The sequence below is a fragment of the Ambystoma mexicanum genome, chromosome 11, assembly GCF_040938575.1.
Source record: "Ambystoma mexicanum isolate Mex_15411 chromosome 11, UKY_AmexF1_1, whole genome shotgun sequence".
In the NCBI taxonomy this organism is placed as follows: Eukaryota; Metazoa; Chordata; class Amphibia; order Caudata; family Ambystomatidae; genus Ambystoma; species Ambystoma mexicanum.
In genome coordinates this window covers 1,174,123,817-1,174,148,540 of record NC_090934.1, presented here as the reverse complement: position 1 = coordinate 1,174,148,540, position 24,724 = coordinate 1,174,123,817, and the positions used below count along the sequence as shown (strand labels likewise).

At 49.2% G+C, this 24,724-nt stretch overlaps 1 protein-coding gene across 4 annotated transcripts in view; it reads right to left on the bottom strand.

Moving 5' to 3' along the window:
* The window catches only part of VPS13C (vacuolar protein sorting 13 homolog C), a 5,236,720-nt gene that overhangs the window by 3,776,606 nt on the left and 1,435,390 nt on the right, over window positions 1–24,724 (bottom strand). For all 4 annotated transcript variants that reach the window (XM_069624493.1, XM_069624490.1, XM_069624491.1 and 1 more), the window contains one exon: window positions 19,917–20,109. In XM_069624493.1, coding sequence (XP_069480594.1) covers window positions 19,917–20,109 — 193 coding nt within the window. The remainder of the gene's footprint in view (window positions 1–19,916; window positions 20,110–24,724) is intronic.

Here is a 24,724-nt window from a genome sequence, read left to right as displayed (position 1 = left end):
ATCACGTTGAAGGAGACCGCAGCTGTCCGGGTCCGATCGACACCCCTGTGGGGTTCAGGTGAGCGTAACACCAGATTCCTCATCATGATAGATGTTCATCTCCAGCTTCGCTGTTCGGAAAACATTTCACCAGGGGGCGTAGTGGACCTCAACTCGATGGTCGATCCGTCTTTTATGGCCCTCGATCGTCAGCTCCGGAAGGGACGTCAGGCGTTGTATATATATATATATATATATATATATATATATATATATACCGTAATCGTATTTCTGATGCTTGTATCTGCTTAGATTCACATGCTGTGCATAGGCCGACATCTAGTGGAAGCTGCGGAGTATTACAGTTTGTTTTTCGAAACTCGAAAATGGGCGTCGACACAGGCATGCCAGTAATACTATCCCTAGTGTGACGTCCACTGTACCCAAGATCCCTCACGCGTCTGGGATCCTCAGATTGTGTTTTTTTCTGACATGAGGAAGCATGAGGAGTAGCGTGAGTACAGAAAATCCAAGCAGATAGACAGAAAGGTAAGACTACAAGCAATCATGCGCCTTCTCTCGGAGGGGAGGAAGGGTGGGTCGCATGTGAATCTAAGCAGATACAAGCATCAGAAATACGATTACGGTGAGTAATGTATCCCTTCTGAGGCTTGTGGAATCTGCTTAGATCACATGCTGTGCATAGATTAGCGAGCAGTACCCGAAGAAGGAGGTGGGATGTGAGAAGGGTCATGAGCAAACAGGTGTCTTAGAACCGCTTGTCCCACTTGTGTATCTGTCTTGGAATGAGTGTCAATGCAGTAATGCTGAGTAAAAGTGTGAATAGAGCTCCAAGTAGCTGCTTTGCAAATGGTGTCGAGGGGAACATTTGCAATGAAAGCCAGAGTGGCACCAATGCCTCTAGTAGAATGGGCCCTTGGCGTAAAAGGCAGAGTTTTTCCAGAAAGAGAGTAACACAGCTGTATACAGTTGATAATCCACTTCGAGATCGCGCCTTTAGAGACGCGATCCCCCTCTCTGCCTGTAGCTACGGAGACAAACAGTTGATCTGTTTTTCTTAGCCGTCTGGTGTTATTTACATAGTAGAGGACCGCCCTACGCACATCAAGGGTGTGTAGTTTCATCTCAGCCGAGCTTTGCGGGTTCTGGAAGAAAGCCGGAAGCTCGATGGACTGGTTTACATGGAATTTAGATATAAATTTAGGTGAGAACCTAGGGTGTGTGCGTAAAACCAGTTTGTCTTTGTGGATAATAAAGAAAGGATCCTGCACTGACAGAGCCTGAATTTCACTGACCCTTCTTATGGAGGTAATGGCTACTAAGAAGGCCGTTTTATAAGTCAGGTGTTTGAGACTACTTTTATGCATGGGTTCGAAAGGGGGGCCCATGAGCTTAGCTAGCACCACATTGAGGTCCCATCCTGGCGGTGGGTTCGAAATAGGAGGGTGAAGTCTCTTTACTCCTTCCATGAAGGCTTTAACTACTGGTACTCTCCACCATGATACTTTGTTATGGGATGTGGTGTAAGCCGAGAGGGCTGCCAGGTGTACTTTCAGAGAGTTAAAAACCAAACCTGCGTCCAGCAGGTGGAGCATGTATGTTACCACGTTGGAAGGAGTGCAATCAACTGGGTTGATTTGTTTATTCTGGCACCAAATAACGAATCTCTTCCACTTGTCAAAGTAACAGTGCCTTGTGTTTGGTTTCCTGGATTCTTTTAGGATGTCCATACACCTCTGTGGTAAATTGAGATGCCCAAACTCTATGACCTCAGGAGCCATGCTGCCAGGTTCATTGAGTTGGGTTCCTGGTGCACTGTTAGACCTTGTTGCTGGGACAGTAGGTTGTACCAGGCTGGGAGTTTGATGGGCTCGCACAGCGCCATCCTGCGTAGGTGTGGAAACCATGGTTGTCTCGCCCACATGGGAGCAACTAGGATGAGCGTCATCGATTCCTTGTTCATCTTGTACACCACCTTCCTGATGAGGAGTTGGTGGAAAAGCGTACGCAAACATCCCTGACCAGTTCATCCACAGGGCGTTCCCTTGGGAGTCTGGCTGGGGGAACCTGGATGCAAATCCTGGGCATTGTTTGTTTTCGCTTGTGGCGAATAGGTCTATAGTGGGGAAACCCCACTGAGAGAAGAGATCTTCTACAATCTCAGTGAAGGACCCATTCGTGTTCTTCTGGGAGGGAGTCTCTGCTTAGGGCATCCGCTAGGGAATTGAGCTCCCCTGCAACATGTTGTGCTGATAGGAAGATGTTCCGTCTGAGTGCCCATATCCAGATTTTCTGGGCAAGCTTGGACAGATTTGGCGAACGAGTCCCTCCTTGTTTGTTCAGATAGAACATGGTTGTCGTGCTGTCCGTCCGGATCTGCACCGACAAGTTTAGTAGATGGGGCTCGAACGCCCGAAGCGCTCGGAATACTGCCAGAAGCTCTAGCAGGTTGATGTGGTTCTTGGCTACTGAGTGAGACCAGAGACCCTGAGCTGTGTGGTGGAGATGGTGAGCTCCCCACCCAGTCAGGCAAGCATCTGTAGTTACCACTGCTTGTACTTCGGGATCGTAAAAGGGTTTTCCCCTTGCGAGATTCTCTTTTGTCCACCAGTGTAAGCTTTGTACAAGTGTTGGCGAAACGACCACTAGATCGTTCCACTGACCACTTGCCTGAGACCACTGTTTCGCCAACCATTCCTGCATGGGACGCATGCGCAGACGCGCGTGGGGGACCAGGTAAATGCATGACGCCATCATGCCCAGTAACCGCATTGCTTTGCGTACCGTTATTTGTTGACCTGACTGATAATGTGGAATTTGCAGTAGTATATTCCGAATTCTCTCTTCCGAGGGGAAGGTCAACCCTTTCTGAGTATCTAGGATTGCTCCTAGGAACTGTTTTGAGGTGCTTGGCACCAGACTTGACTTCTTCTCGTTGATAGAGAAGCCTAACTCGTGGAGGAGGTCGATAGTCCTCTGAATGTTTGACCTGCAAATTCTTGGGCTTTCCCCCGTTATGAGCCAGTCGTCCAGATAAGGGTACACTGGGATTGCCTCCCTGCGTAGGTGTGCAGCTGCCACCGCCAGTACCTTGGTGAATACCCTTGGTGCTGAAGCTATCCCGAAGGGCAGTACCTTGAATTGGTAGTGGCGACTGTCCACTTTGAAGCGCAAGTATTTTTTGTGCGCCGGGAGCATGGAAATATGAAAATAAGCATCTTTCATATCCAAGGTTGCCATGTAGTCCCCCTTTTTTAGGAGGGGGATTACCTCTTGTAGCGTGGTCATACGGAATTTTTGGGGCTTGACATACTTGTTGGCAGGCCGTAGGTCCAATACTGGGCGCATTGTCAAATCTTTCTTTGGCACAAGGAAGTAAGTTGAATAGATACCCTTGTTTACCTGGTGTCCTGGGACGAGTTCTATCGCGTCCTTTTCTAGCAGAATGGCGATCTCCTCGAGAAGGATCTTCTGATGTTCTAAGGAGTGTATTCTTTGTCGTGGAGGGTGGTTCCGGGGACGCTGCAGTAATTCTATACAATATCCTGTGGACACTGTTGACAGCACCCATCTGTCTGAGGTGATCCCTTCCCAAGCCTGGGTGAAGTTGGAAATGCGTCCCCCTACTGGGGTTGTGTGAGAAGGGACCCTGAACTGAGCGTCACTGCTTTGGCGGAGGCGTGCCACCTCCCTTGTTGGGGCTGCCTCTGCCTCTTCCACGACCTCTCTTGTTACCCTTGCTGTAACTTTGGGTAGACTGCTGGTTGTTGTTCCATTGTGTACCCTGTCCTTGGGCATAGTTGTCTCTTTGTGAATTTTGGCCGCGTGGGCGACGAAAATTACTGTTCCCCCTATGGTTCGGGGGTTTGTTGGTAAGCTGGCCAAGGGATTTGAGAGTCTCGTACTCGTCCTTGGCATTCTTAAGTGCGTCTTCGACCGCTTTCCCAAACAATAGATCTGGTTCCACCGGCTTGTCTATTAATGAAGCCTGTGTTTCTGTTTTGAACCCCGACTGCCGTAACCACGCATGTCTCTTGATAACAGTACCTTCTGCTATCAATCTTCCTGCGTTGTCTGCAGCGTCGAAAGTTGCTTTTAATATGCAACCAGACACGGCTCTCCCTTCTGCCGAGATCCGAGCCAACTGGCCCTTTAACGGTTCAGGAGCAGAGGCTATGAGCGCCGCGACCTCTTCCCATTGATGGCAGTTGTAACTTGCCAACAGGGTGGTGGAGTTTGCAATCCTTGCTTGGTAGGCGGACGTTGAGGCTACCTTCCTGCCAAACCCGTACAGTCTTTTGCTCTCCTTGTCGGGAGGAGCTTCTGACGACGATAAGGGTGTCCCAGCACTCTTCCGAGTGTTGGTAACTACTAGGGAGTCTGGTTTAAGATGACCTCTTATATAAAGAGGGTCAGACTGGGCTGCCCGAAAAAGTTTTTCGACTCTGGGGTTGACGGCTCTGGTGAGGTTAGGATTCACCAGGGATGGATCTATTCTACGTTGGATGGATTTAAGGATAGGGATGGTTTGAGCGACCGGCCTCCTCTCTCCCACCAACTCTTCTGCGAAGTCCCTTTCCTCCTGTACACCGTGGGTGTCGATGTGAAAATGTTCTGCTGCGCGAGCAAGAACTTCATTAAGGAGGGGTTGGTTATCAACTGGCGAGTCGGTAACTGGGGCTTCGCTCTCTACCGGGGAATCTACTCTGTAAATTTCCTGCTCATCTTCTACCTCCTCCAGGTCCTCATCCTCCGCATAGTATTCAGACCCGGTTCGTTCCTCCATAATTGAAAACTCCTGGTCCCCTTCAGGGATAAGTTGTCCTTGGTATCTGGGGTGTGGAGTAGAGTATGGAGTAGAGTAAGGCTGCACCTCGAAGGGGTCAGGTCTTTCGACCCGGGCCTTTTTACTTAGGGGGATAGGATCAGAGGAGCCTGAGGGTGTGGCCCCTTGAGGGTCATACGAAAGGAAATGTTCTGGGTTTTTGTCATAAAAATCCGCTAAGGAAGACATCCTTGACATGACCCTGTCTATGTCCTCACTGGACCATTCTTTGGAACAGGGTATGACTTTAGTAGGCAACTTAGAGGACTTATCAAGGGTACCCTTGCTGGATGTTGATGTCCCAGTAGATTTATGTTTATCTGTCTGCTTGGGGTGGAAGGATGGTCTTACAGGAGTGGAAGGCTGAGCTTTCCGCTGTTTCCCTCCCTCCCCGTGCGTGGAAAAATGTTTTCCCTGCCCCTTGGAGGCCCCAGAGACTTTCGACGCCTGGCGCCGAGGGTCGGGAGAGGTATCTTGTTTCGAGCGTGGGGCCTCGCTGGTGTTAACTGCGCTCTCGGTCTCTTGGAGCGCGGCCTGGGGGTGGAAGTCGTCTTCGTCTTCCGACGATCGAACTTCCGTTAATCTAGGGAGCGAGGCACTCTTGGCAAGAGTGGATGATTGCCTTGCGTCATGAGGCGATCTCGATCGAGAGCGCCCAGAGGACACCGAGTCGGACCGTTCTATCCGTGCCTCTTTCCGAGAAGTCGACGTCGTCGAGGTTCGGTTGGACTTAGTGTGCTTAGTGTGTGTAGGTGTAGCGCTTGCGTCGCCGGGGGTCTTCCCCATAGCCGCCCTGCCGGACAACCTTCCGAGGTCGGGGACCTGCGCTCGGCAGTCTTTCGACGCCGTAATGCCCTCGCCGTCCGAAAGGACGGCGTCGCTGCCATCGCTGAAGGCGCCCTCCGCTGCCATGGCTGCCTGCCTGGCGTGGTGGGCCCAACGCTTTGTCGAACGGTCCTTAAGTGTTTTAGGTTTAAACCTACTACACGCTCTGCAGTTCGCTTCGGGGTGGTCCCTCGGCAAGCAGAGATTGCACGTGGCGTGCCTGTCGACCCAAGGGTATTTGCGGTTGCACTTGGGGCAGAATTGGAAAGGGGTACCCTCCATACGCACCTTGAGGCAGCGGGCTGGTAAGTGTAGGAAATATATAAGGTGTACCTATATACCAAGAGTGAAGAGTATGTACCACCCCCCACTCTCCCTACTTGCAGGACCGAGGCCAGCGGCCTACTAGGCCCGGGCCGAGGCCAGCGGCCTTCCGAGGCCCAGATCCGTCGTGCAGCAGCCGACGGTCGATGTCTTCTCCAGCCGTCGTCGAGTGTCGATGGTCGACGTTGGGGTGGGGAAGGATGTCAATAAATAATTTTAAATTGCAATAATTAGCAAAAGTATGGCTAAGGCCAGGGGACTCCGCAAGATGCTTCCGACCAGTATGGCGGAAAAAAACAATCTGAGGATTCCCAGACGCGTGAGGGATCTTGGGTACAGTGGACGTCACACTAGGGATAGTATTACTGGCACGCCTGTGTCGACGCCCATTTTCGAGTTTCGAAAAACAAACTGTAATACTCCGCAGCTTCCACTAGATGTCGGCCTATGCACAGCATGTGATCTAAGCAGATTCCACAAGCCTCAGAAATATATATATATATATATCACATCACTACACCCCACAAACCAGTTCCTGTAATTTGTACCCCTTGTGAATGAACGCTGCAGAAGAAAAACCACAGGAGGAGGCTAACCAGCTGTTAAAGCATTAACAAGGGTACACCCAAACAGCGTGACCCCATAACAATGTGTGAAGAAAAAGTTTTCCTTTTTTCTTCCTTTTTTTAAACAGAAAACGGTCATCCGGAACCATCACCAGATGCCTTCTCACTTGGACAGAAGTAACAACCCACAGAACTTTCTGAACGGGGACACATGGGAGGGTTGATGGGGAATCTGCGGGAGGAGAATCCATAGAAAGAACATTATGGTAAGGTAATTTCTCCTTCAATGGATTGCTTTTCTCTTGCAGATTCCTCATCATGATAGACTACTCAAGAAATTAGGATAACAGAGGAGGGCAGAAAGATTTAAACCAGCAGTTCTGCAGAACGGCCCTATCGAACCTACCATCAGCTCCCTGTGCAACATCTAAAGCTTAGTGCTTGGAAAAGGTATGTAAGGATGACCAAGTGGCCCCCCAGCAAATATCCCTAACAGGGACCCCTCTCTGGAGGGCCATAGAGGCTGAGAGCCCTCTGGCCGAGTGATGCCTGCTGGAAGCTCCTTGGCTGCCGATTTGTAACCCTTGGATATGCACAGGATGATCCACCGTGACAGAATCTGTTTAGTGACGGCAAGGCCTTTTCTGGACAGGGAATGGGCTACAAACAACTAGTCTGATTTCCTAAACTCAGATGTACGAGTGACATATAAACTTAACACTCTCTTGGGATGAAGGCGGTGGAAATGCTCCTCCTTTGATGGATGCAGAGGAGGGTAAAAGACAGGTAAGTCAATGGACTGGCATAGATGAAATTCTGAAACCACCTTCGGAAGGAATCCTGGCCTGACTTAAAGAGACTTTCTCACTAAAGAACTTCAGGAATGGAGATTTGCAGCACAAGGCTTGCAGTTCGCGAACCCTCCTGGCAGACGTGATTGCAACCAAAAAGGCTGTTTTAAAGCGACAACAGCCGCAGAGAACATGAATGCATAGCCTCAAATGGAGCAGCTATCAAAAGGTCAAAACCAGATTAAGATCCCAATCTGGGACAACAAAGGGGGTTGGCAGAAACTTGTTGTGAAGGCGCTTCAGGAACTGGGCCATGACCAGAATGGTGAAAAAGGAACCTTGGTCTGGGGATCTCATGAACACAGACAGGGCCGCCAAATACCCCTTCACGGTGGCAACCTGAAGGCCTGAAGAGGCCAGTGACAGAAATAACTCCTTCACAGTGGTGGTAGTGCAAGAGATAGGGTCAGTCTCGCGTTCCCTGCACCATGCCTAAAATCTTCTACAACTACACGCATACAGAGATCTAGTAGAAGGTCTGCGTGCAGCCCGCAATACCTCAAGCACCTCCTCTGAGAGGTCCCAGTTATCATACCTCATCCTCTGAAGACTCAAGCATGTAGGTTGAGAGACTACAGGGTTGGGTATAGCACCCGACCCTCCGACTGAGTTAGGAGATCTGGACGCCGAGGCAACCGGTGAGGTGGACAGATGGTCAGATTCAGGAGATCGGACTACCATGTTCCCCTCTGCGAATCCAGGGCCATCAGGATCATGGATGCTCGAAAACTCTTCAACCTCCTGGGAACCCAAGGAATGATGGGAATCGGAGGCAAGGCGTAGTGGAGAGGAAAGGTCCAATCCACCAGAAATGCACCCCCTAGTGCACTGTTTGCTGGGAATCCTGTTGGACTCTGTGGCGAAAAGATCCACTGCAGGGGTACCCTAGAGAGTGAAGAACTCCTCTAGGACTTCCAGGCACACTTCCCACTTGTGTGAGACCGTGCTCCACCTGCTCAAAGCATCCGCCAAGGTGTTCTCTGCCCCTGCCAGATGAGCTGCTGAGACCGAGATCTGGTTCTCTCTCAAGCAGAACCATAGCTGAATTGCCTCTGTGCAGAGTGGTGAGGGTGCACGCCACCCTGCTAGTTGAGGTAATGCATGGCCACTGTATTGTCTGTTAGGACATGGACATGCTTCCCTCTAAGAAGCGGTGCAAAGGCCCTCAGGGCTAACCTGATGGCCTGCAACTCCAGCCTGTTTATATGCCACTTGGCTTCTGATGGAGACCAGAGGCCGCTCACCTGGAATTCCTTGTAATGGGTGCCCCAACCCTTCAGGTATACATCTGTGACCACTCGGGCCTGGGCTCACGGTGGCCAGAAGGGTTCCCCCACCAACAGATTGCTGCATGTTTTCCACCAGCCGAGTCCACGCACTACCTGGCTGGACACCGTAAGGCTATCCGTGAGTGCTCCCAGGTACTGAGACCACTGGTCCCTCAGGAGGTATTGCATACACAGTCCAGCCTCTGGCACTAGGAAAATACAGGAGGTCATGAGACCAAATAGGTGGAGGAAGGAAGCCGCTGGAAGAGTGGCGCGGTTCTGAAACAACAGCACCATTTGGGCGATGTTGCAGACTCTCTCCTCGGGAGGAAAAGCCTTCCCTACGCGGGTGTCCAGGACCGCTCTGATGAGCTGGAGCCCCTGGACTGGTGTCAGATGGGACTTTAAGTTGAGGGAGAAGTCCCGCCTATGCACTAGCAGACAGGTATCTTCCAGATGAGACTAGACCTGCCCCGCCAACTTCCCTTGGATCACTCAGTCGTCCAGGTACGGAAATACATGTACCCCGGATCTTCAGAGGTGAATCGCTACTACTGCCATGACCTTGGTGAAGACCCTCGGAGCGGAGGTCAACCCAAAGGGAAGCACTTTGAACTGATGGTGCTTGTCGCCAATGAGGAACCTTAAGAACTTTTGTGCTTTTGGTGTATCGGCACAAGGAAATAAGCATCCTGTAGGCAGTGGTCAAAGTGTACGAAAAGAAGTAGTGGAACTATGTTCCCTACTGGCCTGCATCGCTCCCCACAAACCCCATTGATTCACCCCCTCCCATGCACAATACAAACCCCAAAACACATGTGCCTGATGTTTAAGGGAACATCCAGTGCAGTGCAGTGCACTGAAAGTGCAAGTTTCAATGTGTTCCTACACCTTTATTTTAAAACGAAACCATTCCGGAACGGTTTCTTTTTAAAATAAAAGTATAGGAACGGTAAAACCTATTTAAAAGAAGTATAGGAGCACAGCTCCCGACCGCTCCCGCCCACTTCGACCACTGCCTGTAGGTCTATGGGCACCAGTCAATCCTGGAGTTTGAGAGCTTGGAGATTCTCTTTCAACGTCACCATCCTGAATTGGTCCTTCCTCAGGAACTTGTCCAGGTCCAGGATGGGACGAGACACCTCCCTTCTTGGGCACCAAGAAGTAACAGGAATATCAACCTGACCCTCTCTGATTAGGAGGTACATCTTCCACGGCACCCTTTGACAACAGGGCTCTTAGTTCTTCCTGGAGCTCCTGTCCCGGTGGGATCGAGGAAGTGGAGGTCTGTCCAGAGGACTCTTTACAAAAGGCAGATAACCCCACTGGATCAACAGCAGGGCCCAGGCGTTGGAAGTTATTTCCTGCCACTGGAGCCAATGCGCTGCAAACCATCCACCAACTGTTGCATAATGGTGGGGGAAAATCAAAGCAGCTTAAAGGACGCGGGTGACCCCCCACTGCTGCTGCTTGTTGGCCTCTAGAGCCCCCTACCCCTTCCGAGACCCGAGAAGCGCCTCTGCCCTTGCCTGGTTTGTGGGAGATGCGCCTTCCTGCCATTGTACACATAACATCTATAGCCCCTGCCCCTAGAAGCGAAGCTGAAGGCAGGTTTGGCCAGCTGCGTCGCTAGGCCCAAAGATTTAGCAGCAAATTTCAACTCCTTGAATTTCTCCAAGGATTACTCTACTTTCTGCCCAAAAAGCATATCACCTTCAAAAGGCATGTCCAGCAATCTGTTTTGAACATTTGGGGGAGAAGCCAGTAGTTTTAAGATCAGCTTGGCGTCTCATCACAACTGCTGAACCCATAGCTCTGCCAACACAGTCTGCTACGTCCAGGCCCGTCTGCAACAACTGTTTGACTACCTCCTGCCCATCCTACACCAGCTGTAAAAAGCTGTCCTGCAAGTCACCCTCACTGACGTACTCAGCAGCCAAATAAATATGAGCCAAAAAAATATTTAGATAAACCACACACCACATTAGTGGCCTTGAGAGCTATGCTACCAGAAGTGAATACCTTACTGGCCAAGGCGTCACATTTTTTCCATTCTCTGTCCATAGACAGATTTGAGGTGGATGCCGCGGGTATAGTGGGAACAGTGGCAGCATGAATCACCAACCACTCCGGGGAAGGATCTCCTCTTGCCGGCCTATACTTCCCTGTGAAATTGGCATTTACAGGGGGAATGGTACAAGGGTGCTGCCATAAGGAGGTTAAAGGGCCTGCAATGGCAGGGTTGAAAGGCATAATGTTCTCGACTGTGGGACTCTCGTCCAATATGTTGGTAAGATCATACCCCTGAAGAGGGACATAGGATGCCTTCAACCCCAGGATGTCAACTACCCTATGAACCAGCTCCCACACTAGTGTGGGTGTAGGGCTGTTTTGCTGTAACTCCAAGTCTGGAGGAGTATCCAGACCACTGGCCTCATGAGGGTACTTTCGGCATGGAGGGACGCTCTGGCAACTGAGAGACGTCAGTAGCCTCAGCCCTATGGCCTTCCGGTGACTTATGCCTGATGGGGGTAACACCCAAAGATGCATCGAAGTCGCTGGCTTGAGGTTGGTAGCACCGCTTTAGCTGTCAAAGCTTACTGGTCGTGGGTCAGAGCCGCAACTACAGCCGCTGAGGTCTTAAAACTCTCCCACTCCTCTCGAGTGGTTGGCCCCAGCAAGGGATTACCTCATTCCGATCAGTAGCTGAACTTGCGTCAATGGCGGTGGTGCCGCTTCTTCCGCGAGGAAGACGAGGAATGGCACCTCAAATTGTATCGCTTCTTGGTCTTCTTACGATGTCGGTCTTTCCCCTTGATGATGGTGGGCTCCTCCATCTCAGCCTCTGAGGACCGGACGGCACCAGGGACTTGGCAACAGGCCGGCCCAAGGCCAGCTTCCCTGCCCTCTCATGCAGGGATTTCGGCTGCATCTTTGCGCATGACGCGCAGGCCTCCGTGTCGTGACTAGCATACAGACACGATAGACAGACGTCATGGGGGTCGGTCAGACATTTTGGCCTCACAATCATGGCATCGCGTGAGATGACATTGCGTCAGGTTTTTGAGAAAAAAACCTGCAAAAAACTTACAAAGTACAATAAGAATGTCGAGTAAACTAGAGTCGTGGTCCCGATGCAGCGTGCAAGCACGCAGATAAAAGGAACTGATTTCTGGGGCGTAGTGACGTGGTATGTATAAGACACCTGACATCACATCCGGAGCCAACTATTGAGAGCCAGACAAGATGGATCGATGGCCGAGCCGAGGTCCACTAAGCCCCCCTGGAGAAAAGTTTTCCGAACAGCGAAGCTAGAGATGAATATCTATCATGATGAGGAATCTGCTGGAGAAAAGCAATCCATTGAAGGCCCTTCCCTTGACCCGTAATATTGAGGAGAAAGCTACTGGGTCTCCTAAAAGTAGGAAGATACCAGAGGGAATGGGTCCAAAGTCCCCCCCTAAAGGGAGAATGAATAAGATTGAAAAAGTGCCAGGTAACTCAGGAAAAAAAGTAAATCATCTGCTGAATGATGCAAAATGTGTGCTTTGAGGTGGCTGTTTGAAAGCCTCTTAAACTGACAATATGTTCTCCCCTATTCTTTGAAATTCCAAGCCTCTGTTTGGTTACATCCGAGCATATTGAAATTGTGGCATTTCTATACCGAGATTGCTTCGATATTATAAAAGTGCATCTTCGATCTCACATTATTAAAAATGCAATCCTGGTAGAGGATGCAGGGTTCCTTTCACTGCGCTTCGAAATGGCTGATAGGGGGTGGTTGGTTGCCTCAAAGTCTAGGTCTCAAGGGGAGGATTTGTCCTCGAAGGGAGAGGTGACTTGAGGGATGAGGTATACATCGATCATGATAGGGGGCAGATGAGAGAACATGGACATGTGGTACAGGACGGGTCCGATCCCATGTCCGTTCCTCATAAGGAGAGAGGAGGGAAAGGTTGGGAAGAGTGAATGATGATGGGTAGGCTTCTATAGTGGAACTCCAGGGGGTTTACCAGCATTAGGAACAATCAGGCTATGCTTGTTCAATTCGATATCATATGTATCCAGGAAACATTACTTATGGATATACCACTGATTGATGGATTTGATCTGAGGTTTATTAAGAAGCAGTGTGTTATGAGGGGCTCCCCTACGGGTTCTCTTGACAGCAGTTAAGCGCAAATCAGGAAAATGCACCAAATAGATATCAATAGTAATGGTATGCTTGCAACCCTTCTGGAGTGGCCAGTCTATGGTTCAGACATATCTCAAACATTTTTGCTGATCAAGGTTTACCTAAATCCTGGTCAGATGGAGGAGGTGCTCTCTTCCCTCTCGTTTCTCCTTTTGGGATATCACAGAGGTTTCCAAACACTGTGATGGCATGGTCCCAGTTGATTCCCAGGAGGAATTGGAGAACTCTAGGGAAGGAAAGGGCCATCAACGCCTTGGTGAAGAAACTGAATTGGGAGCTGGCAAGACTGACAAAGGGCAATGATAGAATTCGGACAATTCACCATGGCTTCATCAAAGGTGAACTGACGTTTCACCAAGACGGGGTACACCTTTCAAAAAGAGGCATGGACATTTTCATTGCAGACATTTTGAGTTTTGCCCCAACGCTATAGTGTGGGGCCGGGGGGGAGCCCAGTAACTGATGGGCTTACTGCATTGTGTGGCATGGTAATAAAATTGTGATTAAACATGTTGACAGTGAGACTACAACTTCATAGCAATTGATTAGTGTTCATGGCATGTCAATGTATTCACTATGTCAGTACTGCTTATTTCTTTGCAAACCCTCACCACTTTCAGCCCCTTGCAGTAGTTCCGTTCTGTGACCTTCCCCCTTCCAACACAGAACCCTATGTGAATGAGCAGGGGATTTTGTCGAAAGTGTGCCAGCAATTGTCTGCAAGGGCCTGCCGTGTGCTTTCCTTATCTTCACTGACTGCCTCTTGATCGCCTCTGCCTTTTCAACTCACACAATCACGAATACGTTACGTGGTTGCTTCTCTGCTCCATTTCCCATCCACCCGCACCCTATGGGGGAGGGTGCAAAGCACGTTGGCTGTCTCTGAATTGGTACTGTGGGTTCAATCCTCATCCCCACACTTGTATTTGTGTATGGTATAGCAGAAGAGGACATCTTACTTACATTTTTTGTTGTCTTTGTTGTAGGTGCAGCCAGGTGTGTTGTAGCCGTCTACCCACTTGTAAGAAAGCAGTGAGCTGGTCCTTAACATTTCACGTGAGGGTTAGCAAAATAGTGCTCTGTTTTTTGTAGCGTGCTGAGTGTACATCATATTGCAGAGAGCTGCTACAGTTTGTGAGCAGAGTCTTGACATTTTGGCGTACTTGTGTGGTGTAGTTCTGTGGCATTGAATACCACTTACTCTACTAGGGTCCATACTTTGAGAAGCACACATACTTATTCTTTCAGTCTTTTTCTGTTCTTTGGGCAGTCAAGGGTTCTATAGCGAAAGTAGTCATGGCTTCTCGTCGAACTATGTCTGGTGCAGAGGATTTCTCTTCAGTGATGGAATCCGGTTCGGAGCAGGGCACAGAGCCAGATGTGCAATCTGAAACAGATAGTGCTTCTGAGGGTGAGCTGGAAGGTGAATGGGGAAGTGAGTTTTTCGATGGATGCTAGTTCCTCCTCCTCCTCCATCTCCTCATCATCTGACGACGAAGAGGATGAAAGAGGACATGCATCTTTTCCCACACTTCCCACACGCGGGGGACCTGTAAGGGTGAGGAGACATGCAGGACGTGCAAGGAATGTGCCAGTTCCTGACATGGCTGATGAGTCGAAGTGGGTGCCTCCAGCAATGCCTCAGCCTGTTGTGCCCCCTTTCACTGGTATATCAGGGCGCACAGTGAATACAGATGGGTTTCAGCCTATTGACTTTTTCAACCTTTTTGTTGATGATGGGTTCATTGCAGATGTGGTTCAGCAAACCAATTTGTACGCTGCACAGTTCTTGAGGTCACGGGTCCCACTCTCAAACCCCATTCCAGAGCACATTCATGGATTCCAACCAATGTTAAGATGAGAGTCTACACTGGGAAAGACCCCACCCAAAACCCTCTGGGCTGCCCAGCCCCTTTAGGGACAAGTGAGAAAATTGTTTGGTATCTTCTCACACCATTGATCCACAAGGGTCACCATTTGTATGTGGACAATTTCTACACAGGAATTCCACTCTTCAAGGAATTGTACAATGTGGGCACACTGGCATGTGGGACAACCGTCAGTAACCGCAAAGGCTTCCCGGACAACTTGTGTGTAAGAAATTGGACAAGGGAGCATGTATGGCATTGCGGCGGGATGAACTGTTGGCAGTAAAATTCTGCGACAAAAGGGATGTGCACATGCTAAGTACTATTCATGATGAAAGTACTTCAGTAGTCACTCCGCGCGGGCAGACTCAGCAAGTGCGGAAGCCCAACTGCATTCTGGACTACAACAAGTACATGGGTGGGGTAGATAAAGCAGACCAAGTGCTTCAGCCATACCATGCTGAACGCAAGTCGCGCATGTGTTATAAAAAAGTTGGCCATACACATTATGCATGTAGCAACGTACAATTCTTATGTGGTGTACCGTGCAGTTGCTCCACAAAACAACCTCTCCTTTCTGAACTTTGAAAAAGAAGTTGTACAATCTCTGATTATGGTCCATGTACAAACTTTACAGAGGTAGAAGATGTGGCCAGATTGAAAGATCGACACGTTGCTGATTATGTTCCTGCTACAGCCATGAAGACAGAACCTTACAGAAAATGTAAGGTGTGTAAAAAACAAGGAATGAGGAGGGATACTCAGGTGTACTGTCCCCAATGCCCATCCAAGCCAGCCCTCTGCCTACAGCCTTGTTTCCTTTTGTATCATACAAAGGAAAATTATTGGGAGATCGACTGATTTCCGGGAATGCCCATCATTCCTTGAAATGGACACATAGGCTCTGAATTCGTGCGTGTCTTACAAAGGAACAGCACTCCTACTCCCTACACTGGAGGTGTACCTCCAATAAAAATGCAACAGCATTTTAACTCACTTCACTTGATTTAGCGTGCCTTCATGAGCATTGGTAGTCCTGCGCCCTCCACTTGAGGCGTGCCTTGGAAAGGCACACCACTCCCTTACCTTTCACTTGAGGCCTGCCTTCGAAATAAACGTCAGTCTAGCTCCCTCAGCTCAAGGCGTGACTTGCAAAGGTACGCGATTCACGCTCCTTCCATTTGAGGCATACCTGCGAAATAAAATTCATTACGGCTCCCTCCACTCGAGGTGTGCCATGCACAAGAAAGTAACTCCATTGTGGTTAACTCCCCTTTGGCGTACTTTGGCAAGCAATGCTAGTCCTGCTCACTTCACTTGAGGCCTGCCTTGGAAAGGCACACCACTCTAGTACCTTTCACTTCAGGCCTGCCCCTAGAAGGAAAGTTCAGTCTAGCTCCCTCTGCGTGAGGTGTGACTTGCAAAGGAATGCAATTTAGGCTCCTTCCACTTCAGGCGCATCTTGGAAAGGAATGCCACTCCAGCTCCCTCCACTTGAGGCGTGCCTTGGAGAAGAAGCGAACACCACTCTGGTTCACCCCCTTTGGGGTGGCAAGGCATGCTAGAGCAGCTTGCTCGACTTCAGGCCTGCCTTAGAAAAAAACGTCAGTGAATCTCCCTCTGCTTCAGGTGTACATTGGAAAGGAATGAGATTCTGGCTCCATCCACTTGAGGCTTGCCTTACAAAAAACATCAGTCCTGCTGCCTCCATTGGAGGCGTGCCTTACACAAGAAAGGAACACCATTCTGGTTCTCTCCCCATTGGGGTGCCTTGGCAAGGCATGCTAGTGCAGCTCGCTCCAATGAGGCCTGCCTTAGAAAAAAAAAACTCAGTGAAGCTCCCTCCGCTTCAGGTGTACATTGGATAGGAACGTGATTCCGGCTCCTTCCACCTGAGGCTCGCCATGCAAAGAAACGCCATTCTTGCTCCCTATACTCGAGGGGTGCGTTGGAGAGAACGGGAACACCATTCTGGTACCCTTCACTCATGGGGCGTCGTTCTAAAATAGTACACGCCACTTTGGCTCCCTCCATTGAGGTCTAAGTGTCATGAAAGTGGTACTTGGACACCATGTATATGGCGGCAATGTCTTGCGTACCTCGTACCACCCTACCTTCTTTATTGTTTTACCTGAACTTGTGTGGTGTGACTGAAATTACTTTTGTAGGAATGACTTGGATACGTTTGGTGTGTGAGTGAGGTAAAACTACGTAGTATATGCAGATGTCATCTCTGTGATTGCACTTTCCCAGCACTGCAGAAATGATTAGCATGTTAGTGGATGTTTGATTAGTGTGGGCAAGTTTGCACATATGAAAGTTTCAACATGACAGTGAATGCAGGCATACTTGCTATGGGCGTATTCGAAGTTGGTGTGAAAGACAGCACCTGTAGGCCAGGTAGCCAAGTGAGCCAATGTCCACTTGCTATCAGAGTGTAAAAATGGTTGGTGTCACATGTCATTTGAATGCAGACACAGTTGATATGCAAGTTCAGGAAAAAGGTGTGAAAGAAATTGCCTGGAGACATGGGTGCAACGTCTGCAGATGTCCACTTGCTGTGAGTGTGCAGATACGGGTGGTGCAACAGGACATTTGAATGCAGACACAATTGATATGCAAGTACTGGAAAATGGTGTGAAAGATATTGGCCGGTGACACGGTTGCAATTTGAGCACATGTCCACATGCTATAAGTGTGCAGATACAGTTGCTGTGGCGCAAGTGATTTGGTAGAGGTGAGACTGCTGAAATGGATGCCTACTGACTGCAGACACGAAAGGTGTATGAATGGCCAGTGAAACAGTGGGTGCCTTGTCATGGCTTCACTGCTCACAAGGACTTTCCTCCTTGTGCTAAACCCCACTCTGCCTGTCCGACTGCATTGTAAACTGTATGTATGAGAAGTGTGAGCAAAGGTGCTTTTGAGTGGGCTTCAAGAGGAGAAACAGGGTGGCAGTGGGTGGTTCACAGTGATTCTAGTATTACTGTACAAATGATTTACCCATTCTCACCCAGGTGACGACACCCATGCATACGAGATCTGCCTCTCATTGTGACATCTATGGGAACGTGGGAAGGTAGGCCATGTGTTGCTGGTGGCGTATTTCTATTGGTGAGAAAGTGAAATGTGCGGAAATTGTGTTTTTTCTGCCACATTTCGGACCTTGCCGGGGTTTGTGGGTAATGCATTCTGGGCCGATTCGCGCAAGTCAGACCTCTGTGGATTCCCACGGGCGCCCTCTTTTCGGAAATGCATGGAGTTCCCTGTTTTCCTTGGTGGCTTCAACACCCCAGGCCCAAATCTGTAGGTTGTTCACACGAGAAAAATTCCAGCAAATCTGCTCTGCCGAAAGACTTGGGTTTACCAGTATTTTAGCCTTTTCCCTTTGCGCCCAGGTAGGTTCAGCCTCACATGTGAGGTACCGTTTTCGTCGGGACACCTGTGGGAACGCGGGAAGGTAGGCCATGTGTTGTTGGCCGTGTGTTTCGGTGGGTGGCTAGAGTGAAATGTCTGAAAATGTAGTTTTTTTCTGTCATTTTCCCGATTTTTCCCCAAACTATGGAATTTTTCCCAACAAAGTTGTTGCCTGACCTGCGCAAATCATCCCTTCCTAAACTTTGAATTTTGTCTACTGTTCAGAAATGTATGCCTTTCTGACTTCTCATTCAGCTTTCCTACCCTTCCCTTCCATTCGTCCATGCATGTCCTATTGGACAAAAAAGGCCAAAATCGCTTACCTCTCACAAAACGGCTCGTAACCATATGAAAATATGTTTTTGGGGTTTCCACTCAACCTGTTCTTAAAAGCCTGGAAAATGGCGAATTCAGCACAGCAAACCATTTGTTCCTAGCTCTTACAAGCAAAGAACCACAGTCTTCTTTGTACATCATTTTGTTGCCATTTTCTGAAAAAACCCAAAATGTTCTCCCTTTTTGGTTATTTTCTCTCACCCCCCTACAGCAAACTAGGATTCCCTGGTGGCGCTACGACGCCTACATGTGGAGAAAAAAAGGGGCCAAATTTGGCCGAGATATCTCTTGTAACAAAAAGGTTAAGGGATTGAATGGCGACATACCGAAATCACCAAAAAAGGCCTTGGCACTGGGGGGGAAAAAACCCATGGCAGTTGGAGGTTAAACCACAACCAACAGTTGGGGGGCTTCCAGACATCCACTAACTAGCAATTAGCCATTTAGTGGACACAAATACCAGTTTTACATCATTCTTGCCCTCTGGAATCAGCAATTTCACCTGTGGCTCACTAACGCAGCCTCTACACCAGACCAGAATGTTGATAAGTCTGAACATGTCTATATGAGATAGAAAAAGAAAGCTTTGCAGGATCTGCATCTAGGACAGTTGGCCTCCAAGGACGGGTGTAGTTATGTTTAATATATGGTGTTATGAACAGGTTCAAATGTATTTGCTTGAATCTGACATTACATGATACTTCTTTCACTTGCATACAGACATCTTGGCATTTAAACAAACATTCTCTCCAAGTTTGCGTCCCATGTCTTTGTGCATTTCGACCCAGACCGCGGTTTATCATCGCACGGAGCCTTGTATAGAAGGGTAAGCACTCTGGGGCCTGCACCAAGTCCCAACAATGTAATCATCAATGCAGTTTCCTTGGGTGTCGCAGGGCATCCTGCACGGCAGTCCCAGGAAGCCTTGGGCAATCTTGCAAATCGCAAACCCCTTTCCAATCTCATATCTTGCAATTGCCTCCTGGAACGGTTATAAACTATCCACCTCAAATGATTGACTGCAAAAGAACTTCCTCCTTTACTCCAGGTCAACTTCCTGCATCGCTTTAGCAAAAAGACCACCCATATCGGGCACATCTTGACAAAAGTAACAGTGTCCATCTCTCTGAAATTACTTCACTCACACCCAGGGGTGTTGCTAGGCCTGGAAAAGACCCGGGGCTATGCTGATGTCGGAGCTGTCAGGACTGGGGGCTAGCCAGCCTTTTGGCTGTAGCTCCTGAGATTATATCCGGGGCTACAACCAAAAGACCAGGGGCTATAGCCCCCTTAGCCCCCCCTAGCAACGCCTCTGCTCACACCTTCCTAGCCAGTGCTAGTAAATGTAGCAGATTTCTGGATTTGATGCATCTGCCAGTTGTCAGATAAGAGGTAATAGATATGAAAAAAGCTAGATATTACAAAGTCAGTGTGTACTTACTGCGTCATATATAATCTCTACTGGCTGGGAGCTCAGTATAAGCGTTTGGTCAGCGATGCTGTTCTCTGGATTGCTCTCAAACTGTATTTTTAGCAGGGATGATTCAGTGTTGGCAGTGGATGTTACCAGAGAAGGCACAACATCTTTTTGCCTTAGACCGGTTACATACCAGTGTTCCAATTTGGCCTCTATTCTGTAAAACAAGAAGAGCATTTGCACAGAACATTTAGCAATTTGCCTTTACACAATATATCACAAAACAAATAAAGGTTATTAAAACAGGTCAATTTGAATTGACATGTTACATTATAGAAATCAAACATGTATCCCCCTCCAGGGACGTCATTTCACCAAAATGCCAGGCGTAGTGGAAGTTACATCACACGACCATTGATCTGCGATGACATCAAATGAAGTGATGTTATTTGACCCTGTCCACAAGTGACATTACAGGAAGTGATGACACACAACCTTTCAAACCTTGACAAAACAGGAAGTGGCATCACATAGCATTGTTCCTCAGGACACTAATAAAAATATGGTTATGATATCTCTTTAATGTGATCTGCATTTCATACAAGAATGGATCACCATAAGTAGCGCTAATATCGGTGTGTATAGGCCCATTTTACCAAATTACTTTGAATGTAAGCACACATCCAACACAACAACCTGGATTATTGTACATCACTCTGGCTAAACTGTAAACAGACAGAGCATTTCAAAGAGGCCTAAACCCCAAAGCGCAGACATCTAGTGCCTGCCAAGTGTCCAGCCCACAGACTGGGAACTGCAACTGACCAACACAAGTCCAACCAGAAGACAATCAGAGGCTGTACCACTTCATGCTTTTACACTTGGAAAATACATACAGGGGTTTTCTTGTCAATAGTGCACTTTGAACCATTGCACAGCAACCCACTCCCGCCAGTCACCCAGAGCCTGAATGTGCCCCAACCATTTTCACCACAGGCAACCCACCATCCACTGCGAGTCGCTAAGGCCCCCTGTGAACAACTTCACATATCTGGCACCCACTCCCGCCCTTCAACACCTTACACCTCCAATGTCTTGCTCCAACACGTTCATGATTACACAGTGCCATGCTCCAGCAACTTAAATCTCCAGCATTCTCCAACACAATCAACCTCAAGCAAAATACCAATTTAAGTCTCCAGTACCCTCCTCCGCCCGATCTCGAGTCCTGCAGGCGTACAGGTTTTCAGGTTCCGCAGACTGGATTGTATTAGTTTTATTTATAGAGTTTTGCAGTTACAATAACTTTCAACACAAGTTCAAACTAAATACAGTACACATTACACATTTATATAAAATCAAATTAAAGTAAAATTATTACATACGCCTAAAAATGAATTGTACATGTTTATAATTAATCTATTCTGAGTAAATAATTAGTTTGTTTTAAAACCTCTTCGTCATTTACTTTCACCAACTCATTAGTGCAATTATCAGGGGAAACGAGCCTTATCTGGATTACCCGGGCCCAGGATTGGCAAATTCGCTATTCTTTAGATTCAGTGCAGGTATTTTGCCAGCAACCTTTACAAATAACTGGCAGACAAATGGGACAGGTTTATTTCCACATTGTGATAACGTGAGGGAGACTGTCACACATGTTTCACTGTTCTGCGCACACTGCCACTCTTTCTCTGCGCTGTCTCTCTTTCTCTCTCTCCTTGCGCTGTCAGACTCACTCTTTCTCCCTTCCTCCTCACACCCTTACTCTCCCACTCACCCACCTGTAATGTGTGACCCTCCCATTGTGTATTACCCCTTTAAGGGGTTGTGTCCCTCCCACGTGTATTGCCCAATAAAAGGAGCCCCTTCCGGCACTTGCAGTAGAATGGCAGCTGACTCCAACTATGTAACTCCTGTGTCCGTCTCTCATTGTGGGCCTGCAGGCCTACACCATGTGATCATTGTCCTTCGGCCCTGGACTGCTGGCCCCACACCGTGTGACCACGGCCCTGCTGGTCTGGGCCCCCAGAGCAGCCTGGTGCCCTGTGTCCAGCCCAGACAACACACCATCCAGGATGCTCCAGGCATCCCCGGTGCTCCGGCACCCAGGCTGAGCCCCACAGCCTCTCATGGTCCTGCCCTGCAGCAACCAGTAAGTCTGGGTGTCCCAGGCATAACAGCATGGTGCTGCCCCCCCAGCCCCCCAGCACCAATGAGGCCGGCCGAGAGTCCAGCCACGTGACCGCCGCTGGCCCCACAACACCACCTTCACACCCTTGAAGATATCCTCTTGCACCCTCAATCCATTGCAGCCGTTAATTGAGATGGGCCACTCCTTGTACCACTATTGACACCAGCTTGGCCTGGAGACTGTGGGTGTTGGGGGGACAGGGAGGCTAGCAGAAACATCAATTTCGGCTTCATGAGCCCCTGGCGACCCTGACCTTTGATTGTGGCCTGACCCGGGCACAGTCACGGGTTGTATACACTTGAGAAACCCCATGTGACACTGTTAATAATCCGTTTGCACCATCACTCCTGCCGTCTGCGTGGCATTTCAGCGTGCGCTGTAATTTATGTTATTTTTGCTGTACACAAAGTTTAATAAAACATAATAGAAAGGTTTTAAAAAACACCAGAGACAGAGTGATTGTTTGCTGCCCCGGATGGGAATGGTGCATGAGCCCGTGTCGCAGCAGAAACTGGTAGCATCTCCGCAGCTGTAGGGCAGCAACTGTGGGCACAGCAGCTACGAGGGCTAGTGTGACTTGCAGGTGAGGTAGCCCTCAGCAGAAACAGCAACGGGGGCCGCGTTCAACGAAGCAATGTCCGCGTGGATAACAGCAACAAAGGCACTGCTCGAGACTGCCAAGGCAGGCACGGGCAGCAGTGACTTAGATGCCCTGGCCGCAGCATAGACCGTCTGGGAATCCGCCGCCAAGGGGCTACAGTGAGGATAGAAGCGGCGAGGTTGAGAGGAGCCTGTAGGAGAGGCAACCCCGCAGCAGAATCATCAATGGGGGACATGTTCAGTGGACTGGGACAATAAGGTGAGATTATCCCCTGGGACCTCCAGCAGAACAACCAGGGCGCATAAGACCGCTGACGGGAGCCGCCCCAATCCCCTCCATGAGAAAGGGTAGACAATAGCGATACTGGGAGAGGCTGGTGGGTCCGACTGCGCTAGAGAGCCAGCAGTAAGCCGAGGAACTCCTCGGGGGTGGGGGGCAATTTGTGTAGAGCATCCGCTCTCAGGGGATGAGGCACCCATGATGAGTGGGGGGCCCGGAAGAACGCAGGGCTCCATGCACTAGTAGAGGGCATTCATGATGCCGGGGTGCCCAAGGCAGGACAACCAATAGCCACCCTACAGAGCTACCCAACACAGGCTGATGAGACAAGCCCCAGGGGATGAGAGAGGGCGACCTTCTCACTTGCTTTCAATGCCAGAAACAAACCTAAAGAAGGGGCAGCCAGAAATAAAGCTTTGAGAGGGAATCAGGAAGGGACCCTCCAACGGTGCTCAGGACAAGATACCAGGAAAGATAGCAGTACAACCCCCAAAGGAGTCTTTGGCAGCACGCTCCCCCACAGACATGGCAATGAATAAGGAAGAACTACAACGTTTCCAGGAATTCCATACCAAGATGTCCGACTCCCTACAGTCCCAATCCACAGCCATGAAAGCAGACTTGAAACAAATGCTGCAAGAGATTAGGAGGGGATATAGCCAGTTTGGGGGCACGCACAGGTGCCACAGAAAATGCCCTCTAGGAAGTGGCAGAAGATGCCAGGAAAAGCAAACTGTTGGAGAACCTCTCCAGGGTGGCTCAAAATGTTAAAATCCGATGTGCAAAACCTTGAGAATCGCTCACGGAGGTCTAACATTAGAATAACAAATCTAACAGAAAATATTGAGGCTAAAGACCTGAAAGAAACTGCTAAATGTCTTCAGGGACATCTTTGGGGAAGACCCGGGAGTGGCAATCTCAATAGACAGAGTGCATAGGGCGAGCCCCAAGAGGAGAGGTCTAGGCACCACAGCCAGAGATCTGTTGGCGGCACTGTTAATATACGGCCAGAACGAAAAAATCTTATGCGCATGGAAATCCTATTTGAAGACATTGCACATGCAACACTGATCACACGTCGTGCAATGGGCCTGGTGACATAGGCTCTCATACGCAAAAACATAAAATATAAATGGACATTTGGTCTCCTATTTAAATGGGAATGCAAACAGAATCACAACCTGTGACGAGGGGCTGGTCATCCTACAGATAACTGAAGAAGACTAGCAAGGCAAAGAGGAAACCATGGGAGTGGGAGAAGGTGGCTAGAGAGGACAAATGAAGATCGACCTAGCGGGCACCTATCAGCCAGGCGACGGAAATAGCATTGGAGAACCTTCACTCCATAGGGAATAGGTAAGGGGGCTCCCTGCAGAACAGCAAGGGCGTGGGGCAGGGGGCCTACCAAATGCTAGGTATCTTGGTGTATACATAAGCCGAATATAAATGATTATGATGATAGAGACCCAGTAAGGATGGTCGGAAGCCGGCCAAGGGGAGGAACTGGGGTGGAGGAGGTTGGATCTCAGTAAGGGTTAGTTGTGCCTTATATATTATCTCTGGGGTTACAGGTGAGCCAATTCCGGGAGGCTAGTGCCCCTGTTTGCACTAGGAACTTTGGCTCGCACTCGAGGGGAGGGGTTGGGGATTATAGGGAATGGGGGGTAGAAGGGAAGGGGTGTGGTTGGGGGCATGGGGAGGTTAGGGGGTGAGACAGATCCAAGTTGGGGGGAGAGTGGAAGCTAAGTGTGCACAGGG